The 20588-nt window shown below is 44.7% G+C and overlaps 1 protein-coding gene across 9 annotated transcripts in view; it reads right to left on the reverse strand.

Moving 5' to 3' along the window:
* PCNX2 (pecanex 2) overlaps positions 1–20588 on the reverse strand; it is a 288254-nt gene that overhangs the window by 73814 nt on the left and 193852 nt on the right. For all 9 annotated transcript variants that reach the window (XM_057737510.1, XM_057737507.1, XM_057737504.1 and 6 more), the window contains 2 exons: positions 20185–20293; positions 14409–14538 (listed from right to left, as the gene is read on the reverse strand). In XM_057737510.1, coding sequence (XP_057593493.1) covers positions 14409–14538; positions 20185–20293 — 239 coding nt within the window. The remainder of the gene's footprint in view (positions 1–14408; positions 14539–20184; positions 20294–20588) is intronic.

The raw sequence follows: 20588 nt of genomic DNA on the forward strand, positions 1-20588 counted from the left end.
CATTTACAGCTATGAATTTCCCTCTGAGCACTGCTTTTGCTACATACCATATGTTTTAATATATTATGTTTTCATTTTCATTCATCACAAAATATTTTTTATTTTCTCTTGTGATTTCTTTTTTGACCCACTGGTTGTTTAGGATAGCTTTATTTTATACATCTTTGGGAATTTTCCAGATTTCCTCTTGCTGTTAATTTCCAGTTTCATTCCATTGTAGCTTGAGAACATATATGGTATGATTTAAATCCTTTTAAATTCACTGAGGTTTGTTTTATGGCCTAACACATGGTATATTCTAGAGAATTGTCCACATGCTTTTGACAAGAATGCCTTTTTTAAAACTTTTGCTTTGCAAAATACTCTGTTAAAAGGATGAAAAGACCAGACACAGACTGAGAAAATATTTGGAAACTGCATATCCAACAAAGTACTAATATCTAGGATACATAAAGAACTCTCAAAACTCAGCAGTAAAAAAATAAACAAAACAAACAAAATCCCACAAAGATTCCAATTAGAAAATTAGCAAACACATGAACAAACATTTCCCTAGCAAGGACACACTGACAGTGAATAAGCTCAGAAAAGGATGTTCAGTATCATAAGTCACTAGGGAAATGCAGATTAAAACCACATTGAGATATCACTACACACCTGTTAGAATGGCTGAAGTAAAAAATAGAGAAACACCAACATACTGCCAAGGATGTGGAGAAACTGGATCTCTTCGCTTCTCTGAGAAAAGTTTGGCAGTTTCTTTAAAAAACTACCATATGACCCAGCAATTATATTCCTGGGCAATTATGCCAGAGAAGTGAAGATTTAGGTACACCCCAAAATCCGTATATGAATGTCCCTAGCAGCTTTATTCATAAAAGCCCCAAACTGGAAGCAACCCAGATGTCCCTTAGTGGGTGAATTATTAAACACTGTGGTTTCCATACCATAGGGTACTGCTCCACAACTAAAAGGGGCAAACAATTAACATACAATGACCTGGACGAATCTTCACTGAACTACGGTGACTGAAAACAGCCAATCCCATGATATTTAAATACTGTATGATTCCATTCATCTAAAACTCTTGAAATGAAAAAACTACAGAGTTGGAGAACAGATTAATGGTTGACAGTAGTTAAGAAGGGGGGAGGGGCAGAAAGGAAGAGTGTGTCTATAAAAGGGCAGCCAGAGAGATCTCTGTGGGGATAGAGATGGTCTGTATCTTAATTGGACCAACATCGATACCCTGGTGATTGTTTTGCAAGATGTCAACACATGTAAATTGGTAAAGAGTATATGGGGAGATCACTTTTTACTCTTTCTTTCAACTCCCTGTGAATCTATACTTAGCTTAAAAAAATTTAATTAAAAAATATCCATAGCTAATAGCAGGCCTGAATTTCAAGACGATAATACATTCATGTGTGATCTTCATCTCTCACCCTGACTTGCATGTATTGCCAATTAGGATCCTTTCTCCCATTTCAGTGAGAAAAAGCCAAGACTCTCCATTATTTCAAATACAGGATATGAAGTCCAACTATTCATTCACTGGGAAGTCATAAATATTTAGGGGTTGAAAAGTGTTTCTTCTCTTTCTGCCAGTGCAACTAATAAAAACAGTAATAAAAAAAAATTCTAGTTGCATGTGGTTGGGCAAAGAGTCAGCCAAATGGGGAACTGAAAAGATGGAGATGCAGAGGATTATAATGGATTCAGAAGAATTAAATGATCAGGGTGCTGCTGGTTTTCTCCCCCAAGATTAACATGACTGATTTAAGGTTTTGACTTCTGGGTGCTGTAGCCTCCTGGTAAAAAGAGGCCCAACGTTATAGATTTGACAGTGTTTTACTTAGACTTCCAGGTGATACTTCTCCTGGGGATGAAGACACACATTTTTTCATTAGTTACCACTGATATGCACAGAATTTGGATTAAGACATGCACAGAGCAAAAAGAAATGTCAACCCTTGGCAATGGGGCTGCAGGATTTTGCAGTGACGTGCGCAGCCCTGATGAGTGACCTCCCGAGCCTTCTGTTTTCACAGCCACTTGTCTCAGGAGAGAGAGCAACTCGAGAAGACACGTTCTCCGAACACGAAGCCCATTATGACATGGTGCTGTTTTGTCCTCGAGGGATGTGGCACTTAATAAAATCACACTGGCTCTGTTCTCCACTGAGATGGACTTCACTCTTCCTTTGCTATTTTATTCACTCCTAAAGTAGAACACTGTTCCTCACCCACACTTGATCTTCAAATCTGTTACAAAATCAAGTCCAACTAAAATGATGCTCCTAATTCTACAATCACCATAAGGCACCTGGTCACATCAGGTTACACTGACTAAAATTATAAATAAAGGTATTCTATGCAGGTCTGACATCTCATGTTCGCATTTTAATGATGGGGTACCCTATGCAAAACAATTTGGCTTGGAAACATTACACAAACGATAAAGCAGGGGAACCCCAAGAATAAGACTGCAACTTTAAGTTGATAAATCTGATTTCTGTTTCTAACTTGGCTTATAATTTATTAAATTATTTGAGGGATGTAAAAGAGGAAGTCACATAATTCTTCTGATTCTCAGTTTTCTGAGTGCATAAAGTGGCAACTAAATCATAACACTTTTGGTAGAAAATTAAAACACAGAGCCCCTTCTATGACTGTCTACTGCAAAACTAACCAAAGAGTCACTTAATCTTGTAACAGGTCAAGGTCATCATGATTGACAATGGGTGAATCAGGAAATAGTTTTGATATCACCGCATCAGTACATCTGGGTATAGATATCTTTTATGGGGAAAAAGAAATAGTATTTTTTTTATCCTGACAGTGTTTTTCAAATTTGATTTTATGTATTAAAACTGTGTTGAATCTTGGCTCTTGGAGCACAGGGACCACAGTCAACAGAAAATAAGTTCATCTTCCTCCAATTGTCCACCACCTGCCCCAGCTTTTCCCCCAGACAGTGTGACAATGATGAGAAGACCTCAGAAGGCTGCCCAAGTGGCCCTTCTTTATCCATGACAACTTTAGCTAGAAACCTAGTGTTCTATCACTTTTGGACGGCTCTTAAAATTAAGCTTTTTAAACATTTCATTTTCTACGCAGTTTTCGTTAAAAAACCCACTAAGAACAGTCTCTCCTTTCTTTCTCTCATACCTCAAAGTATACCTCTCTCCAAAGCCTTCCGTGTCACTAGGAAATTAACCTCCACACACACAACCTCCAAAACAATTTTTAAAAACGTATCTTAGTAAGACATTACAGAACAGAAAAGGAATATAATACATTAAATTGCCATTTTTCTCATCAGGTAATATGTTTTCTAACTTTTGTGTATGCGATTATTTTTCCATTATTGGTCATTTTTCATTTAAATAAGCTTGATGGGGAACATCCGTCTACTTAATTGTGTTTACAGAGAGAGACAAACACAGCAACCCAGACATGAAAGAGCACTGTAAACCCCATGGAGTGGTGATGAGGGCAGAATGTTTCTAATGCGACAAGAGAAAAAGAGCTTGGCTTCCTATGTTCACATAATACATTCATTTCACTCACCAGCCAATTGCGCTGTGAACCCCGAAACAGCAACCATACGCGAAGCCTGGGTCAGGTCTTGGCTTTCAATAGACAGGGACTGAAGTCAGCCTTGGAAATATGCTCAGGGTATTGTGAATGAAAAATGTCACCTGCCTTATCAGTAAACCAAGGATGTTGCAGCCATCAAGCCATCAAGTTACAGCCACCCCCGAAGATGCATCCTGAGGGGACTCAGGATGGGAAAGAACAGGACACTGGCCCTGGATAGTTAAGGTGTATATCAAAGGAATGATGTCAGTGAGCCCAGGCTCTGGCATCTTTCCATACATAGAAAAGCGCTAAATTCCTTAATTTGAGAGGTCTGGTTTTCTTTAATTAACAGTAATCCTTTGATGTTCCGACCTCCCGGTCTTTGTTGCAAAAACTCCTATATATCCTAGCTCCTCCCTTACCTCTTGGGAGCAGTCCCTCAAGACCATCTGAGAGACTGTCTCCTGGGCTTGACGTCCTCAGAAAGTCCTCGGAATAAAACATAATTCTGAACTTTTTGGTTGTGCATTTTTTTCAGTCGACAGTAACAAGATTAAAAAGCGCCCCCATCCCATCACTGCAATGCTAAGCAGTGAGTTTTAAGCCAGAGCCTCAAATGCAGAAGTCCCCCAGGACTCAGAGTGGCCACCCCATAGCCGACTCGGTCAGCAATGGCAACAGTGTGGCCAGTAACACGCACTTTACGTGTTGGCTGATTGCAGGGAAGACCTTTGAAAGGGCTCAGGGTTCTTGGTGTTGGGGAGTGAACCCTCACTGTGCAGATACCTCCATCTGCTCAGGAAATCTCCTGCACCAGGAACATTTGAGTCCTGCAGTAAAAGGGTTTGAGGCAATGCAGATGTAAAAGATGAAGCCTTTCTGCCTTCCTTTGTTTAGAATCAATCAATCCCATCTCCAGCACATCCCAAAGCTGAAAAAGCTGCCAGGCCTGAGAAGGGCTCGCTCTCCTGCTGTGCTAGGCTGACGCTCCCTGAGACCATCCATCAGCGGGACTCAGCTACACAGCCTCGCTCCTGGGTGACCCTGACTCCTCGGGGACCTTGACACGTCGAGTCAGCAGTACGAGACAGCCGGGGAGCGGGTGGGCAGGCGGAGCCCTTTCGGCAGGTGCCCAGTCAACTTCACTGCTCTGCACTTTCTAGATTCTGTAACTGCTCAGCAGGATGGAACAGGACTCTAAGCAACATTATGTACCTCAGCATAACGAATAATAAGCTCAAACCAGTGCTATTTGAGAAATTCAGCACACTGGAGTTCCTCAAAAGTGGGCATCCTTCTGGAATACATTTGCATAACTGTTCATCACCGCACCTGAAGTGTCAAACCTTACGCCTGGGTATGTGTGTGAGAGCTTTCTCATCTGTCAGCAAAACAGCAGGATGGGGCCACGTTTATCATTTAGTGTCTCACACCATAACAGCATTCAGACACAGACCAGAGATTCCAGTTGAGAAAATCGAAGGCAGAGAAGGGACGTGGAGGGACTAAGACTCAGGGCATATCAGCCACAGAGTGGGGAAGCTCAGACTTCTGTCTGCCACTGCCCGCTTCTCTGGAATTCTAGACTATTTAGAGTCACAGAATTATGCTGCTAAAGGTCTTACCTTTGTGCTGTCATCCCTCCAAATAAAATTATGAAGGAAGACTCCCTTTGATAAAAGCCATCACTTGCTTTTATTATGAGTCTCTCGATTTCAAGTGACAGGAAACCCAACTGGAAACGGCTTAAGCAAAATCTGGAATGCATTGGCTCACACAGCTGAAAGGTCAGTGGAGCCCAGCTGAACTCAGGGGTTAAGGTGGGTGGTGTCATCAGGAATCATTCTCCACGTCCCTTGGCCCTGACTCTTTGCTGTGTTCTGAGGCCAGTTCGCACCTCGTGGGGACAAAAAGGCTGCCAGTAGCCTTAGGCTTGCATCCTACACCACCAAGTCCAGTGGGAAAGAGGATTTTCCTTCCCTGCAGGCCTGCCATATCCCAAAGTCCCCAGAGCTCGTTCAGGCCAGGCACAAACAATCCATCTCCGGGGCTCTGGGCTTCACACCTTGCCTTTCTATTGCCTTTCTGGCCACAGTCTCACCTGCTCATCTGTTTCTTGCTTACCTATGGCCCGAAGTCCAGGAAAGTGTTTACGCAGAGCTCAGTGTTACTAGAGTGGAATGAAAGGTGAGGCAGGCTGCCCGGCTGCACATCCACAGATGTAGCCCCCACGTCCCCAGCCACCTGGCTGAGATTTACTGATACTAAACTCTGAGCCCCTTGCAGCTCCTCAGTTTGTCTGGACACCTCCGTTTCATTATGTGTAACTTCTATCTTCACTTCTATCACTTTTGGAAAGTTTGAGATTCGGTCCAATTTCCCACCCTGGCTGTCCTTGTAAGTCCCAGGAGGAACTGCCCCCCAGACATGGCCTAAACCATGTTAATCCCCAAATATGCCTTATTTATCAATAGACACACATATGGAACCACAAAGTGACTCCCAAGCACTTTTAAATTGCTGAAAACTCCCAGATTTATATCTGCATCAGACTGAGTCCCTCCTGGGGGGAGGATTCCCAAAGACCTATCATTAGCTCCCAGGAAAAGTGAGGGCATTTCCTGATCCATTTCACAGGGATATAAAGTTACTTAACGCTCCAGAAAACCAAGGCCACGTGATGGCCTCAGATAGGAATTTCTCCAATCACCGATTTAAAAAGAAAATTGCATCTGAATGAATTAGTTGCACCCCCTTTCTGGACCTCAGCTTTTATTCAGGACCTCAGGTGGACCCATGAGGGTCCTCGAGGCTTCATTTCTGCTCTGATGTCACATCTACAGACCTGGCAAGATCTGCAACCCGTGCACCCCAGTGCCTCACATCATTGGTGGTCCTGGGTCTCCCAGTGGGAGACGCTCCCGGTTCCAGCTCTGGCAGTGCTGGAGGCAGCAGGCCACACCCCAGGGGAGCACCTCCACCTCCCTGCTCGGGGTCCAGGGCTGCTGAGACCTGGGCAGGGCTGCAGCTCCCAACCAGGGCCACGGGAAGGAGCATCACGAGGCCCCCGCAGGAACAGGGAAAGACAAACGCACCAGCGATGCTCTGTCCAGCCCTGGCCAGCTGGCCCCTCACCACCTCTCATGCAGGCTGCGGGGGGGGGCTCCAAGCCCCTGAGCTGCAAGGCTCCTGTGGTCTAGCCATCAGTGAGATAGCTCAGAGCGTGACCTGGAGAGCAGTCTTGGGCCAGTCGTGTTGGTCCTGACCCGGGTCAGTTCAGACCTGCCCGAGGGCAGAGAGAGGTTTGGGACCAATGTCTGTTTCTGAGGAGGTGACAGGGAACACAGTCACCTGTGCAGCACCTGCCACTGTCCCCCGCTGAGAGGGGCTGCACAGGGCTCCCTTAGGGACCCAGGGAAGGCCCTCCTGGAGTGAGGCACACAGGGATCCCGGCCCTGGGCTTCAGGCCGCCTTCCCTTCCAGACAGGCTCTTGTGACCGCACCTCTCGAGTCCAGAGCAAATGCTTTAACTGGCAGTCACTAGTTTTTTGTTTTGGGGTTTTTTTGTTGTTGTTTGGTTTTTTGTTTGTTTTTCATTTTGGGGTATGTGGGGGGTGGGCATTTCGAGAGGCTTCAGGGCATAACAGAAAGGGTTTGAAATAAGGCCAGACCTGCTTCATATCTTGGCTCAGCCCTTGACTTGTTCTGTGACCTTGGGCAAGTCATTTAACGTCCCTGAGCTTCCTTTTTCTGATGTGTGAAGTGAGAAAAATGAAATTCTTCTTCCAAAGTGGGTGTCAGGACAGGAATGAATATATTTGAGCAGGTGAGCAGGTGCTCCCTAAATACAAAAAGACGGGGATCACTCCCGTTACTGCTACTAGGGCAGCATTGTTCCTACTGCACTTATTATATTTAATAGAAACACATCCAGGACCCAGCACTCTCCTGGGTATAGATCTCAGAGCTCTAACAGCCCTAAGGCATCTGATAAGGGAGCTTCATGACTTTATCTCCACAGTAACTATGTCCAGGTGTGCTGTAAACATATTCAAATAAATTGTGGGGTAGCTTAATCGCAAGTTGAAATATGTAAATCCCTCCCCAGCAGAAGTGCAAATTTGAATTACAGTGCTGCATTGTACTGTTAACCCATAAGCCATATAAGCTTCCTGCTTTATACTTTAAAAAAATGCCTTTTGAGATGTTCAGTGCTTTGCACAAAGATCTTACAAACCACGCTTAAAACAGCTCACAAGGAAGAGAACAGCCAGCGAAACCCTCCCCATTCTGAAAAAGGTAGAAAATAAAGCGTGAAGTTGAGAGCTCCTCTTTTTTTACTGCCTTAACCAAGTCAGACATCCATGGTTCTGTCTGGCTTATTGTCATTAACAAATCGTGAATGAAGCCCCAGATGGTGACAGGCAAGCCCATGTGCGGACGGCACGAGTGAGGGGGCAGGAGAGATGGTGAATGACAGCAGTGACATCAACCTCTATGGACCGGAATGTTGAGTTACAGCCAAGAAGTTGAGAGTTGATATGAAATGTAAATTTCTGCTTTTCAGCAAAACACACACATGTAAGAGTGGGATGATGGACACCTGGCTTGGCAATACTTTAGTAAAATAATTGAGTGAGAGTGTTTTGATTTGGAGGCATAAATGAGAGCAGAACATAGGACTCAGAGGAAGTAACAGGTCCCTCTACTAGGAGCTGAGTAGGTGACACCTGAGGCAGACTAGGGGCACAGTCAGGGTCAACCCAGTAAACATCTGGATGAGGGCAGCTGGGATGCTCAAGGTCTAGACCATTTCACACAAAGAACAGTCCGGGCTGGTTAGCCTGAAGCAGAGGCCTGGGAAGGGAAGGAGAGCTGCCTTCAAACTGGTAAAGGATGGAATGTACAGGAGGCAAAAGGATGCCGGTTGCTCCAGGATCAGGAGGTGTATCCCGGTGATTGGAGTAACCGGGTGATGCCATGAGGAGCAGATTCAGAGCAGTGAGAGCCCATAGCTGTGACTGACAAAGCTCACAAGGGTTGCCCAGTGAGACACAAGTTCTGCTCCACCCGGAGTAGAAAGAGGATTCCCTTCCGTGGATGGTGCAGAGGGGATTCTGTAATTCCAAAGCCCCGCCCTAGTCTCCCTTCTATATTACAAACCCAAGAAGGGACTAGGAAATAACACAGTAAGATCCATGAGAACCCACTGACACTAGTTGAAATATTTTGATCATCTATTTTGTTGTTTCATAAACAACAAAAGAGTGGAACTTTGGAGATCTTGTTTTTTTCCACTAAGGCAGCTGTCATGCTCAAAGAACAGAACCCCAGCTCTGGGACTGGCTGAGACATCAAAAGAAAAAACACAGCACCTGGTGGTGAAGCCTAATATTTATGGGGCATCTCACAGCATGCTGGCTGTGGATGTGATGCTCTCTGGTCTACACATGTGTCCTCTCATGGATTGCTATGGTTGTGTTCTGCCATTTCAGAAACGATTTCAGGTAGGTTGCAAGGTTACATAAAATATGTCTAGATTTAACTGAATTAAAGTTGAATGGGAAACTTCCCTGGTGGCGCAGTGGTTAAGACTCTGCCTGCCAATGCAGGGGACATGAGTTCAATCCCTGGTCTGGGAAGATCTCACATGCTGTGGAGCAACTAAGCCTGTGTGCCACAACTACTGAGCCTGCACTCTAGAGCCCATGAGCCACAACTATTGAGCCCATGTGCCACAACTACTGAAGCCCACGTGCCTAGAGCCTGTGGTCCACAGCAAGAGAAGCCACCACAATGAGAAGATCGTGCACCACAACGAAGAGTAGCCCCCACTTGCCATAACCACAGAAAGCCTGTATGCAGCAACGAAGACCCAATGCAGCCAATAAATAAATAAATTTATTTTAAAAAAATTGAATGACATCAGATAAAAATACACAGAAGGAAAACAAAATGGGGGCAGGATTAATTTGATGTCTGTGATTTCTGGGAGGCACATAGAGACAGTCATCCCATTTTACACATGAGTTAACTGAGACTCACAGGCTGGATAATTTCCTAAAGTCAAACACCCAACCAAACATATGGGCTGGGATTTTAATCAAAGTCTTTCTGATGTACCAGCACCACCTCAGGAAGAGCTGAGGATGAAGTAACACTGATTATCTTCTTACTGACTAGGGCTGGACCAAGGACATGGAATGAAGAGTCGATTTTTTTGCAGACCAGTCACATAGAATGATTCCTATCTTAAAGCCCAGCACAGCAGTCTCACATACATGCTTACCACATACCTGTCAATAAGGATGACTTCCAGAATAATTTAACATTTTAAAACCAATCTGGAGGGACTTCCCTGATGGTGCAGTGGTTAAGAAACCGCCTGCCAATGCAGGGGACATGGGTTTGAACCCTGGTCCAGGAAGATCCCACAGGCCACGGAGCAACTAAGCTCATGAGCCACAACTACTGAGCCTGAATGCTGCAACTATGGAAGCCCATGAGCGTACAGCCCATGTTCCACAACAAGAGAAGCCACAGCACTGAGAAGCCCATGCATCGCAATGAAGAGTAGTTTCCACTTGCCGCAACTAGAGAAAAGCCCGCGCAGCAACAAAGACCCAACACAGCCAAAACAAACAAATAAATAAATAATTAAAAAAATAAAGAATAAATAAAATCAATGTGGAGAATATAATAGAAATGTAACAACCATGAAGCTTTATTTGCCCTTCAGGTAGCTGTTACGTGTGTCTCCTCATAGCTACGGCGTTTTAACATCTTCTAGAAGACTTCTGATGTATGAAAGCAAAATCATTGTGAATGCGACTTTTCCTTCATTAGGACTGAAGACAGTTTGACTCCTTTAGGACGGAGACATTGGCTGAGATAACCAGGGCCGTGAGTCAAATATATACTCTCCAGCCTACACATTTGTTTCACGTTAATGACAAAGTTTGGTTATTTAGTGATTGTTTATATATAAAGAGAAGGGTGATAAATCATAGTATCAAAATGTGCTTCTAAAGCTCTTTAAAAATACTCTGACGTACGGGGATTTATAAACACCAGGCTCTATTATTACAGCGCATTTGCCATCGTTGCCCATAAATTAAATGGAAGCACCAGGCAGAACTCATCAAGACCGATTGTAAAGACCTTCTTCGTTAAGAACAGTTAACTAGTGCATATTCTGATGGCAGCAGATGAAACCCAGGTGATGATTTTCCTTCCCTTTATCGTTGGACTTAATTCATTTAAGAAATCTACATCTACTGTGTGCGTGGCTCCGCAGGGACACAAAGATGAAAAAAAGTCCAGACTTGGAGGGAGAGACAGTCCACACCAATCCTCGGCACAATTTACCGATGGCCACGGAGCAAATTTATTTTCCAAAGGTGACCGCTACAGTACCTCTCATCCTAGAAGTCTTTCCTGAACCTTCCATTCATCCATCAAGAGGTGGAATATGATTCCCCTCCTTTTGAATCTGTGCAGGTGTGGGTGGAAGTGGAGGGGTGAAGGGAAGGAGGGGCATTCGAGGAGAAGAGGGAGAGCTGGGAATGAAAAATCCCCAATATGCGAAGCATGAAACAGTACTGTGGGAGATTAGGACTAAGCGGAGGTGGGTCTATTTTTGCTGTCCAATATGGTAGCCTCTAGTCACATGCGGCTACTTAAATTTAAATTAATTAAATTTCAATAGAATTAAAACTTCAGCCACACTAGCCCTGTTCCAAGTGCTGGGAGGGCCGCCATGTTGGACGAGGCAGGAACAGAGCATCTCCATCAGTGCTGGGCCCTGGGGTACTTCTCCTTTTCGCCCGGGCAGCCGTGAGCCGCTGCAGGCTTCTGGGACAGTGTGACCTGGTGCTGAGGAATCAACCAGAGAGCAGTTTCGTTAGGTGGGCAGAGGACACGTTTGTCACCGGCCCCCAGTGAGGAGCAGGCTTGGGGAACAGAAAGTTTGAGGATTTCAAGACAGCCCAGGCTGGGGAAAACAGACGGGCTAGCGTCACCAGGTAGCTGGTGATTTATTTATCGGTTCCATAGTGTATGAAACGGTTCCATTACAGTACAGGGCTCGCTGGAGACTTGCAAAAACCAAAGGCAGCTTTAGCAGGTCCGGAAGAAAAATCAGAGGACTGGAAAGTGAGGGGGCAGGGGTGGAGAGGGAGAGGAGGCCAGGAGAGGGAGAGGAGGCCAGGAGAGGGGACGGTAAGTACCCCTCACCACACCCCCAGGGTGGGGCCGGCGACCCGGGTGCCCACGGGCGGAAGGTGCTCACTGGCGCTGGGGAGGAGAATCTCTCTTAGTCGGCTTTTTTCAAGTGACGGGTCAGCTAGTAAACACTCAATTACACGAACAACTGCTCCTCTGTATCAGGCTGAAAAGAAAGTAGGAGGAGCAGCTACAGAGACACTCGCAAATAAGAATACGAAAAGTCACTAGTGTCTGAAATAAAAACCAACAGTTTCAGCTGCAGAGAACGAGCTTTCCAGAGGGCTTGCAGGGTCCGGATGAGATTTCCTGCCATGTCCTTTCCTGGTACCCACCACCCTTATGGTCCTGGATTCCATCACGGATCTTTTCAGCAGATGACCACAGGGCTCTGTATTCTGAGGCTTCACACGAGGTGACAAGAGACTTTCAGCTGGCTGCCTTCCGCATCAGCATTTCCCTCCACCCCGCACTGGGACTGAACATTTTCCCCAACTTGGCTCCTTCAGAGAGACCTGGGCAAGCAGGATGTCCTTACACATTCCCACAGATTCTGCTGTCCGCTTCTCACCCTAGGACAGCGACCAAAGCCCCTACACGTAACAGAGTGCTACACTGGGGGAAAGAATGGATCCCAACATCATCACTTCTCTGTGAGACTGAATAAGGAAACACTCTAGCAGCCCATACTTTTAAGGAACCCACATACACCGACCATTCAGACCTCAGTGTACCATGCCGGGCGGGTGGCTGAATATTGGACGTGAGGAAGCTAACTAAGAAAACATCTAACTTGCTTTGCACAGGGGTTAGGATGTCTCCCCTCAATAAAAGCATCTTACAGAGATTTCCCCATTTGCCTTTCCACTGGGGAAGCTTAACACCTCCTTCATCCCAGGGAGATGTGTTTTGCTTATCAAATTCTCTCCCTTCCCCATTCGGGCAAAAAACTGGTTTTTAACTTTTCTGAGAATAGGAGGCAAAAAGAAATCTTTTGTGTTAAAGATTACATTTAACATATCTTGCACTTTCCTGCATAGTTAAAACCACACGAGATCGCCACACCTCTTATTCACAAGCGTTTGCACTTTCCAGAAGTGGGATTTTTAGAGCTCCACAAAGGTCCTCCAAATTGTTTTCTCCTTAAAAACCATAAAGAGGTGCCAGTGCCTGTGGTTTTCTTTTCCTTCCGACTCTGTAAATATGCCAGCATCTCTTTAGACAAATGCAAAAGAGGACTCTTGTTTATGTGTAAATTTCAAGACGGCTTCACTTGTACAGCAAAAAGCCCGCCTCTCTTAAAAGATGAGGAATCTGTGGGACACACAAGGGCCCTTCCCCATCTCTTTGGTGGTCTCCCAGCATTGGGTCACCTTGGGGTGCTCCGGTTTGGTTGGATTTCCCAAAGATCCCTAAATGGGAACTCCTGGGGATGGGATACTGGTTAGCATAGTCAGGTGGGGACAGGGATTCCACGCAGGGCAGTCAGAAGAATCCCATCAGTGCAGGCCAGCTCGATGCTTACTTTGTTCTAGTGTTTTATGTCTATTAACTCACATTCTCCCCACAAGGCTGTGAAGTAGGCCTCATTCCTTTGCCCCTCTCTTACAGAAGAGGAGAGAGGCCTGATGTCACCAGCACCAAGGGTGGCGGTGAGCTGTGAGCCCAGGCAGGCTGGCGGGCCAGCCTGTGTTTTCATCACGATGGACTACCGCCTGCCCCAGAAGGACGCGCAACTGTCATTCACATAAACCATCTAACCTCACAGATCTCCTAACTTAACGCTGGCCTCTGTGAGACGCGATGGGCACAGTGTAACGTGGAAGAGCCGAGGGCAATGTCGACATGTTACAGAAGATGGATTAGGGCTTGGAAGGAACAGCCCAGGTATGGCTAGTAAATCAGGGCAAACGAGCTCTGCAATGGAAGACGTCCCCGGCTGGAGACAGACCAGCTCACCCCGCCTCCTCCTCTGGCTGTTCCCAGGCCCTCCCCCGACAAATCATTAGCAGATCTTGAAAGTTACTCAGGGAACCATGACTCCTCCCTTCCCACCGCTCCTGACAAAAGCACGGCCCTCGCTCCATCACTGTTTGCTTGAGGAAATTTATGACTGACCGGTCTAAACAGTCGAGACGAAGTGCATAAATCATCTTCTACAAGTTCGATGCTGCTCAGAAAAAAAATGGTGTGCTCTCCTATGTTGAGCCGTGATGTGTGTACACTTGTACATGACATGTATATTTCAAAGGCCCACCGAAGAGAGCCGTGCCCCCCAGGGGTGACCTCATTCAGTGACAGGACCACGGCTCCTGAGACAACCTCTCCAAGCGCGACTGCTAAGAGTGGGTAGTGATAACTCGTTTTCCTTCACAACTGGTGAAACCTAGACTAGTACCTGACTGCAAATTTGCCATCAGTCAGGCTTGGTCCAGAGCCGGGAGGCCCCCGTGTTGAGTGGATGACGTGGGGGCGGGGTCTCGCTACGGCTGCCCCATAGGAGGGCAGAGCATGAAGCTTGGACTTTCCATAGACAAAAGTCAAGGGCATCCCATATGCAAATCCTTGCAAAGCAACTCAGCAATGATTTTAGGCTCTTACTTGTAGTTTTTCTCCCAGAATTTCACTGGCCTGACATACGACGTGATAAAAATGACACTCCCGAGAAATGGGCTCAGTGGAGTAGAAAAGATGGACGTGGCAAACGTCTGAAAGAAAAGCATGGCAGAATCTGAGGATGTTGAGTTAAGGCAAAAAAAGTGTTCATGGTTACTTTTCTAAATCGTATTTGCGATTTTGACTAGTTTATACGACAGCCATTTTCTTACCAAGGAAAGAAAGAAGGGCACACCCATGATCTCTCTATGTGCATATTTTGAAATATAAAACTTTCAATAGTATCCTGCTAGGTCTCATGTCACCACCATGAAAACCAAATGAGTCTCATAAAAATCCCAGTGGTCTCAGCAGGATTCATGGCAAAGATTTAATATCTAAGATTTGAAAAGAACAGTTTCTTTTTACTGAGATACCGTTAGCTGAACCAAACATACTGTGTGCTACGTTTACTAAAATATTAAGCAGCTTTATAAATAATTAAAATTAAGTTACACTTTGAAAGTAAATAAATAGCATTATTTGGGAAGATAGCATATCTGTTCCTCAAAGAATCTTTTCCCACTATTCAAAAATATGTATTTTTTTTTATCATACATTGAAAACCAATGGCTCAATTCAACTCATGTCTGGTTTTTAAGCTAAAAAGGTATACACACAAAGTCACAGCATCCTGTAGGCTAAGTCACCTCCCCAGCACTCTGTATGGGTTTCTCACTTGCTGGCATGTCTCACTTTTACACACTCTGATCAGAAATACAACTGTTCAATGTTAAAATTAGTCCGGCTCTAACTTTTGGCTTAAGCCCAACTAATTGATCTCTGGAAATCTGGGGGAGGAGCCAGAAAGTCTGGTCCCTCCCCAGTTTCATGCCATCCTTGGAGAACTTCTCCCAGCTGTCAATCACACCCTCATCACTGCGGTTCAGGGGTGGTGGGGGGGCCTGTGATTGGAAGAGTCAGAAGGAACAGAGTGGGCAGAGGTCAGTGGGGGGCCAGAATGCCCAGGTTTCATACACGCACATGGTCCCTTGTCCTTCAGGGTGAGGGCTGGGAGGGTTCTACCGCAGGTCTGATCGGACCTCTCACAAGGCTGGTTTTCCCACCTGGAAGGGGACATGGGCCTTTTTCTCACCGCTGTACAAACGGAGGTTTTATTTCTTTAGCCCATCTTTAAAAAGTTCCAGCAGAAAGCAAGAAATGCATATATACAATGGAATACTACTCAGCCGTAAAAAGAAATGAAATTGGATCATCTGTAGAGATGTGGATGGACCTGGAGTCTGTCACACAGCGTGAAGTAAGTCAGGAAGAGAAAAACAAATATCGTATATTAACACATACCTGCGGAATCTAGAAAAGTGGTACAGATGAACTCATCTACAGGGCAGGAATAGGGATGCAAATGTAGAAAAAGGATGTGTGAACACAGCTGGGGGAGAGGGGTGGGATGAACTGGGAGATTGGGACTGACATATATACACTACCATGTGTAAAACAGAGAGCTAGTGGGAACCTGCTGTATGGCACAGGGAGTTCAGCTCGGTGCTCTGTGGTGACCTAGAGGGGTGAGGTGGGGGATGGGGTGAGATGGGGGATGGGGTGGGAGGGGGATCCAAGATGGATATATGTACACATATAGCTGATTCACTTCACTGTACAGTGGAAATGGACACAGCATTGTAAAGCAACTATACCCCAATTAGAAAAAGAAAGAAATTAAGAATTGCCTAAATGCCTGTCCCAGATCAGAAGACTCCATGCTTCATTACCTACCAGAACGTAGAAGGGCTTCCCCATATTACCAATGGCAGGGCTTAGTTATGTGGTGGGGACCCTTACAGCCCCACTTATGTGTCAATACAGAGCAGGGAGTGAGCCTTGTCTGTCTACAGGCACCTCCCCCTGCGTTTTTGTAGATTTAAGCTCAGAGCTTTCCTTCAGGAGTAACTGTGTCATTTTTTTTCAACTTGCTACTTATTTCCAAACATCTTCAGAAATGAAATAAGACATCCTCCATGAATAATCAGTGTTGAATTGTTTGGGTACCAAAAAGATCTCGATTGTGCTACAATTTCAACCCAATTCCTCTTATTTTGACCTAGGTTCACACGCAGAACTACAGAACAAAGAGCTACGGTGATGTCTGTTAGCACCCGTCAGTTTCTTGTTCATCTGATAGCTGGAAAGCTCTAAATACCTCTGCCACAAAACATGGCAACTTAACTATGCCCCTTGTCACGGGAAGAAAAAGGAACTTAACGGGAGATGTCATTGAGGAAAGGTACTGAAAAAACCTGAGAAAGCAGAGAGGGGTCACAGGGGAGATTCCTGAGGAGTGGGGTGCTGAGGGGAGGGGAAGAGGAGGCACATCCACTCTGGCAGGTGGCAGGGAGTGCTGTGGGGTTTGCAGAAGAACCAGGACGAAGCTAGGTGGAGCCGGGGCTGGGTAGGAGACTGGGGGGGCGGGCACTGCCATTCTTCTTGATTTGAACATTTCCCCAAAGATTACGATACCATTTTTCAAATGCCAGAAGCAGTTATGCAGAAATTAAGAAATGAGGACAAATTAAGAAATGAGTGCTAGCCTGTAAGTAACGTTCAAATTTGGTAGGAAAGGAAATGAAACTTAACAGATCAGAGGTAAGGCAGAAGTGAATAGAGGGCCTCAAAGGGTATTTTAGGTAGGGAAGATCAGTTAAGAAATACAGCACTCTTGGGGAAATATGCAAGATGGCGATCGTCATGGCTAAGGCAGTCCTAAGAAATATGCAGCCTTCTTTATTTTTTGAGAGTCAGGAGATAGGTCAAAGGGGTAGATGCAGACTCCTTAAAAAGCTTCAGGCTTGGGACTTCCCTGGTGGTGCAGTGGTTAAGCATCTGCCTGCCGATGCAGGGGACACAGGTTAGAGCCCTGGTCCTGGAAGATGCCACATGCCGCGGAGCAAATAAACCCGTGCGCCAAAAAAAAAAAGAAAGAAAGAAAGAAAGAAGGAAAAAAAAAAAAAAAGAAAAAAGAAAAAAACTTCAGGTTTATCTGAGTATATTTAAAATGAAACTATCAACCTTAATACTTGAAAAAATAATTGGAATCTCAAACGGATATAGCAAATAGAAAGCAGCCTTCCAGATACACACATGTAACAGAGCTAATCTGGCTAAGTCTGCCTAATTATTAGAAGCCAATGGCCTTGCATGGTCTCTACACATATTAAAAGGTTGAGCATTCTCATCTTTCCCTGGAGGTTACAAGCTCAGAAACTAACAGAGGCTCCCGAGGGAGAAAACATGCTAGGACTGGAAAAAGCAATTTACTAAACAGTGCCCCACTGGCCTGAAAGTTAATTTAATTCCAAAATGGAGCAAATTAGCCCCTTTTCAGTGCCAGGATGGAGCCCACAGCTTCTTAACAGAGTGATAAAATCATTAACATCTCAAAATTAGTCAAGATCCAGGCTGCCATTTAGGAACCTGATAGCTTTGTCTTTATGGCTTATATATATGGTTTCTTAAATGATCTCATCATATTCTGCACGGGGTGATGTTGGGCTCCAAATAGAAAACAGCGACCTTTAGAACTGGTCCAGGATGGAAAGATGTCTTTGGGTGATGGGTAGGGGCGCTGGAGGCCCTGTATAAGTCATCACACAACTGCAGTGGTCAGGCTCCACGGCCACCTCGCAGGGTCTGTACCTCAGCAGAGGCAGGAGCTGGGTGTCACTGACAGGAACAGTTTTCAGAACAAAGCATGGGTATCGACTGAGTTCTAAAACCAAACGCCCAACAAAATCTGCAACTCAGATGTGTTCAGTTTCTCAAGAGAACGAGTCCATCCATCGTGATGGACTTAGTTTAATGCCCACTGTGTTCAATCTGAGAGGGATGCCTGTGCTGCCTCTATCCTTAGAGGAGATGTTAAGTGCCAGATACCAGGTGCTTGCATGTGACCCCTCAACACACATAAAGGTCAGGTAATTGAAAGTTATGACTCCCAGAACAGTTTTAATTCAGCTATGGAACTACAAGGAGTAATTAGTATTACCGGACTCATCCAACGAGGCACAAGAAGCCACAAGGAATGCTACAGATCTACGTGAGACCAACGTTAGGATAAAACTGGGAACCATCACTTCAAGTTTTAAATTCTTAGTGCAACTCCTCAACTGCAAATTTACAACCATCTCATCATTTTCATTTAATAAACAGGCTTTAAATTCTAGACAGAATACCCAAGACACACACCAGAGATGAAAAAAGAAATCCCCTCACTCTTTCATCTCACTGTCTTTGTCTTAAAGGATTCTGTTTAGAAAAACTAAAATGACTGGCGTTATAGAAAATGACTGCCGTTATAGGAAAGGGGTTGTATGCAAGCTCACGTTTTTGTGACAATTTTTCTTGAGGTTGTTCTGCCAAATAACCGTGAAGCACTTTACAAATACCAGTGCAGGTCTAAGAATAAGAACATGGAACAATGCGCATTGTGAGGACAGCTCTGGGTATGCTTAATAATTTAAAAAATAATAATAAGTTGGAAGGACAGCACTTGAAAAAAAATCTAGACTGCGTTATCACAATGAATATCCCGAGTCTGTTTCTACCCCTGTGCCCAAAGCCGAGATCCCAAGGCTTCCTTAAGAACTGTCTTGAGGATCCTTACATGACCTTCAGGAAAGAAAGCTCAAAGTGGCCATTAAAACCAGCTCACAGTGCCCACAGTGTGCGCCAGCCGAGAGCTGTGCTTTACATGCTTCGGTGGATGAGAATCTCAGGGAGGCTTGTGAAGATGGAGATTCCAGGATCCCCCCGACATGTGATTTTAAAAGTATGTGCTGACCTCAGGAATCTACTTAAATAAACAAGCTCCTCCAGGGATTCTGAAGCAGGGACTCCCTGGACCACATCTTGGGAAACACAAATTCAGAAAGTAAAAATTCAGTGGGAGGGAAAACCTTTGAGGGCAGCTTTTAGGCCTGAGTTAAGAATATTTTTATTTACTCTCTCTCTCTTCAAGAGTATTCTCGATTTTCTCTTTCTCCCTCTCTCCAAACACACACACAGATACACACGGGCACACAATTTAGCTGTGTCAAAGTGATCTTTAGAAGGAGCGTGTCAAATTGTTTTGAAGTAAATTAAAACTAATTATCATTACGGGAACACTTAAAAATAGACAAGGAAACCAATGAAACTACAAATGATAAAACTACGCTTCTTGGCTAATGACAACTATAAAATAAAACCATAAACTTTTTTTTTTCGGTCTTCAAAAACATTTGGGTAATTCTCTTTGTGCCCAATTCTGGGCTTTTGAATATTCTTCAAGTATATGATAATCAAACTATATTATAATATAATGTTACATAATCAATAATAATAATATATCAATCCTATCCACAATGTTTAATAACAGCAAATCAGTTTCCACTATTTTGCACAAGTCAACCAAATCATTTAAGCAGTGACTCTCCATTTAAAAGACATGATATCTTAACGCAGATCTGGCCACAGAAAATGGAAAAATCAGAAAAAAAACCCAAGTCACTCCTGAATATGCATTAAGAAACAGGAAGAGTTCCAAATTAAGAAATATCCTTTAAGGCTAAGGACCTAAAGAGAATCCACAGTTCCTCCCCAGGTCCCCATTAAAATATAATCTTAAAGACTTTAAAACCTTTTTATTGCCAGGGTTCAACGAAAAGCTTGCATCCGTAAAATGTGAATCTCAGCTCGGGGGTGAACACAGAAGCAGAAAGGATACGAGGAATTGCAAAGAGCTGAGCGAACACGTGAAATGACGAACCCCAAGCCATCTGCCAGGGAGCCACATAGGTCATGACGAACTGGAGCTTGTGAAGCAGGTCCCCGAGCTGAAAGCAAAAGAAGACAGAGATGCATCAGTGATGGCAACCACAGTGACAGCTGTGTCACAGTCAAAGCGCCTGCCTTAAAGTTAGGAAGGTGCAGTGAGACTGGTGTTTGTCCTCTTCCTCCTACTTTCCTTTGTTCCCTAAGGAGGGCAGCTGTTTAAGGATCTTTTCAAACAGCAACAAGATGTTCAGAAGAAACCTTGTGTGGTTAATTTCACCAGGTTAATGATTTCAGCCTATAGATACGATGTATCTCTGAAGAAACAGAGATACACCCTACCCCATATCTCTTGGT

This window comes from Hippopotamus amphibius, chromosome 5 (genome assembly GCF_030028045.1).
Source record: "Hippopotamus amphibius kiboko isolate mHipAmp2 chromosome 5, mHipAmp2.hap2, whole genome shotgun sequence".
Lineage (NCBI taxonomy): Eukaryota > Metazoa > Chordata > Mammalia > Artiodactyla > Hippopotamidae > Hippopotamus > Hippopotamus amphibius.